The 9,822-nt window shown below is 38.2% G+C and overlaps 1 protein-coding gene across 1 annotated transcript; it reads left to right on the top strand.

The window, feature by feature from the left end:
- Positions 1-685: 685 nt before the first annotated feature.
- Positions 686-4,270, top strand: LOC308279066 (vigilin-like; the record flags this gene model as incomplete). Its single annotated transcript, XM_080719024.1, has 1 exon — positions 686-4,270. The coding sequence occupies one exon, from the start codon at positions 686-688 to the stop codon at positions 4,268-4,270; it is 3,585 nt and encodes a 1,194-aa protein (XP_080575150.1).
- Between the last annotated feature and the right edge of the window lie 5,552 nt (positions 4,271-9,822).

Raw genomic sequence — 9,822 nt, 5'->3', positions numbered from 1 at the left:
AACTGAATTGTGATGATTGTCCAGCTCTCGAAATTTACTAAAAATCACTTTGTTGTAAACAAACTGAGTTAATTTATGTCATTCTTCAATAAAATTGTTAAGAAAAATAATAACTGACAAAGGTCAAATCTCTAAGATTTTTTTCCCCAAAGAAACTTATAACCAACATTGTCAGATGTTTCTAATTGTCAAATACTAATGACAGACATTGGGTTGGGAAAAATTAGGGGTTTTATGACTGTTATAAGAATAATTAATGGATAACTATACTTCAGTAAAATGGTGTGAGAAAACAGTCCTTATCGTTTGAACCCTTCTCTATATTCACTTATACAAAAGTAAAATAAATGAACTTTTGATTTTTTTCAACTTGTATGGGCATTAATTATATCATTTTATTGTTGAGTATATAGATAAACATGGAAAGGGATTACATGTTTAAAATGTTTATTCTTCCTGTACAGTAATAGCAAATCAGCTGCCAAGGGAATATTCTATCTGCTAACCTCATAATCTACAAGACCTCAGTATTGTACTTACTTGAAAATTAACGATAACTTCTGAAGACAATTCAATTATGCACCAAAGTAGGTACTTTCAAAAAGAAAATCGTGTTACCCCTTTAAATTCAGATGAGCTTCATATTCTAACTTACTGTGATAAATTCACTCAACACCTAGAGAAAATGAATGGGTTAGAAAATCCTCAGAAATCTGCAGATTCCACAAGCTGTGATACACAACAAGGTGAAGAAGAGACCTCAGTCATCACTCAAGCCTTGTATGTGCCTATGGAGGAGGAAAAGTATTTGATTCAGTTTGGTGAAGGCAGACAAGCAAAATTCTATCGAGGTATCATGGAAAGAACTGGTGTTAGTCTAGAATTCACTTTTGTCAAAGACCAAGGACTCTACATGACAGTCTCTGGACATTCAGAAGCTGTCAGCAAAGCTCTGAAGCAAATTTTTGAATGGTTTCAGGAACACGTTTTAACTACAATTCTAATCTCCAAAGAACAACATTGCTCTGTTATAAGCAAAACTGGAAATGAACTACAAGACTTGGAACAAAAAGCTGTTACAAACACCGATAGCTTATCGCTACATGATCAGAACATCCGGATCAATAGTGTCAACACAAAGAAAGTTACGGAGAAATCTACACACAGAGACTTATTTACGCCTGCTGCACAAGACAGGTATGTTTTAGAGAGTTTTGATGTGAACAAGGCCTCCCCTCCCTTGACTTCTGGTCCATATGAGAAAAACCTTGACAATATCATCCAGGAGATGGAGGCACACTGCTATATTCCACCATCTACTGCCAATGAGATTGGAATAGTATTTAATGGAAGAAAGCCCCAAGTGGAGCAGGCTGAGCCTTATATGAAAGAGATTTTTGAGAATCCCCAAAATAAAACTACCACCATATGTAAGGAGACAAAATTGGAACATAATTTTACCACAGGTCCAAAGGCCAATTCCGTGCAGAAGATTCTTGATAGAAGTGGTATTTCACGAGAGATCTCACCCTGGGAAAGTATACCAGATTCTGCAACACATCAAGGTGATCCTGAAAGTTCAGGAGAAGCATTTACTGAAGTCTGTTGGGAGACCAAGGGTTACGTTGTTTCCACTATCTGGGCCCCCTCCTGGCTTCACCGATTTATTATTAGTAAGAAAGGTCCGAATATATCCAGGATAACTAAAAAAATGTCCAGAATTCGTATAGAGTTTACTGGAGAAGATAAGATCATTGTAAGAGGACCAACCGAAGATGTGACTTATGCACAGAAACAAATTGAGCTCATCGTCAGAGATCTAATAAGAAGAATAGAATATGCAGAGATGAACATCGACTATAAGTTTCTTAAGTACCTGATAGGGAGGAATGGTGCTGTTATAAACAGAATTAAGGAGAAGAATAAGGTTTCTGTGCTTATAATACCCGAAGAAAGTAAAAACTTGATCAGAATTGAAGGGGAACGTCTGGGTGTACAACGGGCCAAGAGAGAACTTCTTGAACTTGCCGCTCTAATAGAAAATGAACACCGGAAAGACTTGATCATCGAGCAAAGATTTCACCGCACAATTATTGGACGGAAAGGTGAACGGATTCATGAAATTCGTATGAGATTCCCAGAGGTTATGATTAATTTCCCTGATCCAGCAGAGAAAAATGACATTGTCCAACTCAGAGGGCCAAAACAGGAAGTAGAAAAATGCACAGAGTATTTGGAGAACGTGGTAAAGGACATTGTAGCCAACAGCTATTCCATAATTCTTCCCATCTTCAAGAAGCTTCACAAAAGTATCATTGGAAAAGGAGGAGAAAACATCAAAAGAATCTGTGCAGAAAGCAACACCATGATTAACGTTCCATCAGCCAGTAGCCACTCAGAGAATATCATCATCAGCGGAAAGCCGGAGAACTGCGAAGTAGCCCGTAACTGGATTCTTTCAATTCAGAAAGAAGTAGCCAATATTTCGGAAGTGGAAGTTTCTATTCCTTCCAATCTACACAAATCCCTTATTGATACCAAAGAGTGTCTGATTAGTACAATCATGAAAGAATGTGGAAAGATTCATATTCATTTCCCAAGAAACACCTCAGGCCTTCAGAAAGTCATTATTAGGGGTCCTGCCGAAAGTGTTGAAAAGGCCAAGCAAAAACTGTTGAAACTAGCAGAAGAAAAGCAGAAAAAAGCTTATTCTATGGTCTTCCATGTGAAACCACAGTACCATCAGTTTCTCATGAGCAAAATTGGTGGCAATTTTCCCAAAATCTGCGATGAGATTGGAGTGCATGTCCTTTTCCCTACCTTTGAGGACAAAGATCAGGAACTGTTAACTCTCATAGGGAAAGAGGAGGCAGTCAAAGATGCACAAAAGAAACTAGAGGTTTTAATTAAAGATTTAGATAATGTGGTAGAGGACAGTGTGTTGATAAATCCCAGGTACCACCATCACTTTTTCACAGGAAAGGGCCAGATTTTACAGGAAATGACTGAGGAGTTTGGTGGTGTGATTATTCGATTCTCGTGTTCAGGAAAACAGACTAACAAAGTTACAATAAAAGGAGCAAAGCCTTGTGTTCTAGCAGCCAAGAAACACATTCAAGAGATCATTGGAGACTTGGATGCTGAAGTCACAACAGAATGTCTTATTCCCCAGAAGTTCCATCGTTTTCTGGTGGTAACAATGTGTTCCCAAGTTCGAAAAATTGCTAGGGATTATAATGTTCAAATCAAATTTCCAGAAAAAGTAAGGCCAGGTCCAAATATATATGCAGGTATTCAAGAAAATAGGAAATACATGAATGGAAGGAGAAACCAAGAGCCTCTTTCTATTTACCCAAGGAACCGTGACACCATACTCATCTCAGGCCGGAAAGAAAAGTGTGATGCAGCGATGAAGGCTCTTAAGTCTTTAATTCCTGTCACAGTGGAAGTGCGTGTGCCCTTTGACCTACACCGTTACATTGTTGGTCAGAAAGGAAGTGGAATACGCAAGATAATAGATGAATTTGAAGTTAATATTCAAGTGTCAGAACGTGGGATGGAGTCGGATGTCATTTCCATCCAGGGCCCTGCTACGAATGTGGAACGAGCCAAGGCTAGATTACAAGAACGAGTCAAGGCTTTACAAGCTGAAATAGAAGATCGGGCATTAAGAAGTTTTAAGGTAATGCTTACTATAGACCCAAAGTATCACTCCAAGATCATTGGTCGTAAGGGCTTAATGATTGCTCAGATTTGCTTGGAGCATAATGTTACTATCCATTTTCCAACTAAAGAAAGCGATGAGGTACAAGATCAAATCATCATCACTGGATATAAAAACAATGCCATAGCTGCACGGGATACAATAGTGAAACTGCTGCAAAAGATTGAAAAAACAGTTACTAAGCAAATCTCAGTAAACCACCACGTTCATGGCCATATTATTGGATTCCATGGAAAAACTATCCATAGAATAATGAATCAATTCCAAGTAGAAATCAGTTTCCCTCCGAAAGGATCCTCCAGCACAGATGTCACTGTGACTGGACACCCAGATAACATAAATAAAGCAATTGACCATATCCTCAGTCTTGAGAAATATTATCTATTTCTCAAGTACAAACCTCATCAGGACCCTAAAGCATCTGGGATTGCATCCGAGGTTCCATCTAAGAATTTTGCAAGAAAAGATGTTCTCTCTACTATAAAATCAATCCAGACGCCTTCTGATGTGAATAACTCTGGTGAGTTTCCCCAACTGAAACATTAGATGTGTCGTGGAGACAATAATGACGATGATTTAAAAAACAAATGTTCCATCTAACTTACTCACAATGCCATCAAGTATTATTCCTGAACCAACATATATTTCTTACATCTTTACTATCAAAACATTTCTCCTAAGATCCACCAAAATATGAAAATGAAGTGTTCAATTTTGTGTCTATGACAAAAACCACCAACTCAGTTCTAATTCCCATTCAAGACCTCCTCTTGGCACTTCTTCGACAGCACAGACTTTCCACTCTTTCAAATGCAGTCCAATAAAAGAAACACTTAAAAACCACATGCTTGCTAAATTTCATTGTTTATTCAGCCTATTATTATTCACTTTACTTTTGCAAGGAAACTAAATCTGTGCCATCACCTCAAGGCATGACTCTCCCATACTTCATGCCTTATTTGTATTACTTTCTACCCTCTTTTATAGAACTTATTGATTATAGAATAGGAAGAAAACCAAATTTTGGACCATGGAAGTAGGTCCCGGGAATGGTGTTGGAGTACTTGAATATCCAAAAATGGAACGTTAGTGATATTAAAAAGAACAAGGACTACTAAAGAATATCAAAATTTTAAGAATGTTTTTGGTTTCGCAGACAATGTTCCTACTATTTACTGGCTTGAGACTTTTGATTTCTTTCATTTTCTCAAACACATTCTTAAAAAGATCTCATTGGGGGAACATGTCAAACCCATGAAGAGATTGTGCCTTCATCTTCTTTCCAGTGACCTTCCTAGGTCTGGTGAAGCTTTAAAGTACTGGTGGCAAGAACTGTGTAATTAGCTTTATTACCGAGTTATTTTAGTGGATGCTCTGGTTACTGATTAGTCCCCTCCTATGGGACTAAAGCAATTCGCAACCTAATCTGCTGCTGCTATACATAGTTGATGTTCGATGTCTAGATCCACTCACTCCCCGTATTCTCCTCATGTGGAAAGATCTACCTTGCTTAAAGTCATGTCCTCTTCCCAGGGTCTAATTGAATTAAGTTCAAGTTAAATAATTCCCTTTTTTATTTCAAGTTATGTCTTGCTATGTTAAGCAAAACTACCAGAAAGAGTATCTTCAGTGAAATTAAGATATTTTAATTATTGTATAAGGTAATAGCAATCAATAAAAACAGAGGTGAACACAAATGAAAAAGAAACTTCCATTAAAATTTTCAAAAACAAACTAAGTTACAAAGATAAAATATGCTTCAGAGTTAGAGTCCATAATAGGTTAACACCCAAAATAGAAATATCTTGTTTTGTGAATTAAAAGGCGAATGTCTAGAACATCAGCAATATAGCAAAATAGGAGATTCCTGATTCCCTCCACCCATAGACTCACCAAATGAATGTCTTCATGGATCAGCTCTCTCTTAGTGAAAGTCAAACAAGTTGAGAATGTTTTACCCAGTGGGCCACTTAGAAAGATCCAGACTTGCCGAGCGTGGTGGTGCACACTTGTAATCCCAGCATTCGGGAGGCTGAGACTGGAGGATCGTAGTTCGCGGTCAGCCTCAGCTACTTAGTGAGGCCCTCTGCAACTCAGTGAGACCTGGCTTTAAAATAAAGAATAAAAAATAGGGCAGGGGGTGTAGCTCGGAGGTCGAATGCCCCTGGGTTCCAGCCCCAGACCCGCAAAAAAAAAAAAAAAAAAAAAAAAAGGATCCATACTGAAGGGCAGGAAAAGCTGAGGCCCACTAGGGCACAGACCATTCCCCAGGGTACTGAGTCATAAAATTTGCAAAGGAATCCTCAACACCCAGCTTCTTTCTGTGCAGAGAAGGGTTTAGATCCCCAAAGAGTTCCCTGCTCTAAAGTTCCCTATACTTTTGCTCTGGCAGTGGAGAGGATTAGGTGTGTAGGACTCTCTATACAGGAAGAAGTGATGATTTTATACAGGCATACAAGCATTTCCGGGGCCTTAATCCCCAGGGTGCAGTGCAAGAAAAGGGGCCCCAAAGGCAGCTGCTTCTTTCTCGAGGGGGGTTATAATACACCTTTAGAGTGACTACTTGGAAATCTGACTTATAACTAACGTGCATAGGTTAGTTAATGGGACAGCAAAGCCGGATTCACCAATCACCAGCAACCTGAGTAGCAGACCAGCACTTCTCAACTCCTCTCCAGCAACTCGCTTTAGCAATGACTCCAGGTGTCTAAATTTCTCCTGAAAAAATGTGCACACATCGAACACACATTTCATAGCATCTATCGGTGGGAGGAAATTCTAGCTCTAAAAGCAAAGAATATTGGGAATGCACAAGGTTTCCTAGGTCAGGGAAGAAAGAGATCGTTTTAAATAGGCAGGCAACCCCCAGGGGACAGTGTGGAGAAAGGATTTAAAAGGAAAATTTACCTCTTGCCAATGGTGACTTGATGGCCTAGCTCGTAACTAACTTTCGTCAGTGACGCAAGGGTCAAAAAAAAGGGTAGACCTCCAGCAGCCTGAACAAGTTTCGCACTGCCGGAGACTCCCGCTTCTACACGCCAACACTAGCTCCAGATCTACCAGCTAATCCTAGAAGGGGTTTGCCCACTCATTGAGTACCCCAGTCCTTGGAGTTCTATCTGAATCTCAAATCTCATAGCTCTGGGAGCTTAAGAAACTTGACATATGTGGGTCTTTCTAGATCACAGAACGAAGAAGTTGTTTTAAATAAGCACGCGAATATTTCTAGGGCCTGTGTTCCCTGGGGGGTGGGAGGGGAATGCAAAAAAGGGCTGTTACATGAAGCTCCTGTTTTCTTTCCAGAAGTTTGCTGAACCCTCTTTAAAAGGTCTACATCATGGTCTAGCCTTACATTTATACATAATAGGGGAGGGAAACAAGTCTTCATGGAGCAGAGAGAAGTGTCGGAGAGATAAGTAGACAAATTTTTTACAGTGGTCTATGTTGATGTCACAGTTTGGAATTTTGAGGAGCTTTAAAGTCAGTATAAATTAGCACTGCTCTGCTACAATTTGTACTGGTAATGTACTTGCACGAAAAATTGGGGATTGGGCTTGAACGCATCAATAAAAAGATTTTATTTTTCACAAATTCCTAAAGTTTCAAAGCTTCAGTTAAAGAAGACATAATAGCCATATCAAAGCTTATGAAGGCAGATTCATTAAAATGAACTAAAAATACATCATAGCTCAATGAAGACCAAATCAAGTTATACTTACTTGTCAGTCGGTCATGACAGTTTTCTGATAGAAAAGGCAAATCCTTTCTGGAAAAAATAACATTCTATTTTATTTTACTTTCCTTTTGTATAAATATGTGGCATATAGTCAAAACACTATGTAGAGGAAAAAAAACTGAGGACAATGAAAGTCTTTCTATAGATGGTCAAGATGCTGGAACGAGCGCAAAATATCTTTACAGTACTGAGTTTATTAAGAAAGTCAGCCGGGTGTGGTGGCGCACGCTTGTAATCCCCGCGCTTGGGAGGTGGAGACAGGAGGACCACGCAGGTTTGAAGCCAGGCTCAGTGGCTTAGGAGAGCCTGTTTTCAAATAAAATATAAAATAGATCTGAGAGTGTAACCCAGAGGTAGAAGGGTTCCATCCCCAGTACCACACAAAAATAAAATAAAATAAAATAAAGTAAGTAAGTAAAAAGATGAACAAATTTAATGAACATGAAATATTTGGCACAGTAATGAAAACTAAAAATGAATCCAGTAGATACTGCAGAAATGAGAAAAATCAGTAGTGTAAATGAAGTTATTTATTGGGTCAAAAACAATGCTAACTAGAAATATCAAAAGAAAACATCAATAACCATGAAGGTAAGCTAAAATAATTTATCTAAACTGGAACAGAGAGTATAAAGATTAAAAGGAAAGAAAACATAATAAAGCATTAGGTATCTGATATTATTAGCAAATGGTTTAAAATTTGGGCTAACCATTTAATTTCTGTACAGGACCAAAGAAAAATATTTTAAGATTTTCAGGCTGTGCATTTTCTATTTGAATAAGTGGATCTGGCTGATTCAAAGTGAAATCAGCCTTTTTATGAACTGATGTACAAGTCAATATCCCCATAAAACTTTATTTACCAAAATAGACAATGGGCTGCATTTATCTATTAGGTATTTAGTTTGTAGAATGCTTTCTAAAAAAGTATAATTGGTAAAAGGCAAAAGAAGGACTCCAGATAATGGAGGGCAAACCTCAGCAAAGCTAGAATGGAAGGGTAGGAGATGAAGAACGCTGAGGTCGATTAATGGAGGAGCTGCATCCGAATATGTGTAAAAGTATGAATGTAGCATGGTCAACCTGACACTCATTGTTGGGAGGGGGAAGGGGAAGCGAGGGGGGGAAGAGGGCACCAAGCACAGTCTGAATATATGCCGTTTTAAATATGATCCACATAAAAATAAAAAAGTATAATTGGAGCAGAGAAATAAAAGTAAGAAAAATAAATAATATCTGAAGTGCCAATAGTTAAGAACCTCCTCAAATTAAAGATAAAAATAAAAAGTTTGAGGAGTCAGTGAGAAATGAAAAGAATTTCATCATCTGCAGGCAGAAGAGCAAGTGTTTAGATATTTAGGCTGAAGGCAAAGTCCTGGTACCAAATCAGTTCTTCAGGAAGAAGTGAAGAATACCTATAAGCAATTAATGAGTAAGTATAAAATATCATTAGAGATATTTCTCAAAAATAATAAGTGAAGGCTGGGCTTGGTGGTGCATACTTCTAATCCTAGTATTTAGGAGGCTGAGACAGGAGAATCACAGCTTCATAGCCAGCATCAGACACTTATTGAGGCCCTTTGCAACTTAGACCTTTTTTCAAAAGGAATAAAAAATAGAGCTAGGGGTGTAGCTCAGAGGTAGAATGCTCCTGAGTTCAATCGCTAGTACCAAAAAAGGTGTTAAAATGAACCCAGAAGAAATGAACAATACCTACTATATCAGAACTCTGAAAAATAACTAAATCATTTGTTTTAAGAAAACATTGTGGCATCTCCATAGTAAGGGCAAATTTTGTAATACTTTTCCTATGTGATAACTTGCTCTAATCCCATTCTTCTCTCCCCGGTACTTTGATATCTTGAAAATCAATAGTCAAAATAGATTAAAAAAAAAACAGAAGTCTAGCAGCTAAGAGTAGAATAGATAGGGGAAGCATCAAAGACCCATGTACAGGTCATTCACTGTCTGACCTAGCAGCTCTCTGTACAGTTTGATTGTCAGGACTTCTTTGTTTAAAGTAACTCTGAGTTTGCTGTGTGTGAATAGCTCTATCTCCAAGGCAATTGTTTAGAAAATCAAAGGTAATTGCTTAAGATCACAGCCTTCCCGAGTGTAGTTACAAGTTGTAGTTAAACAAAGGCTGATAAAAAACACTTAAAAAAGAAAAGGGGAGAAATGGGAATAGAATATCCACATATGCTTTTGAAAAAGCTGCCATATCTCTGGGTGATCTAGGTGGCCAGGTGTATATGTGCCTGTTGGCACCTGTTTAGGAGTAACCTGAGAAGTCCTTCCCTTAACTCTCACCTCTGACCTTAATATTAACTTCAAGCAGGAAATGAAGGTCAAAGCCGAATTG

Source organism: Muscardinus avellanarius (genome assembly GCF_963383645.1).
Source record: "Muscardinus avellanarius genome assembly, chromosome: X".
In the NCBI taxonomy this organism is placed as follows: Eukaryota; Metazoa; Chordata; class Mammalia; order Rodentia; family Gliridae; genus Muscardinus; species Muscardinus avellanarius.
This window is presented reverse-complemented; position numbering and strand designations above follow the sequence as displayed.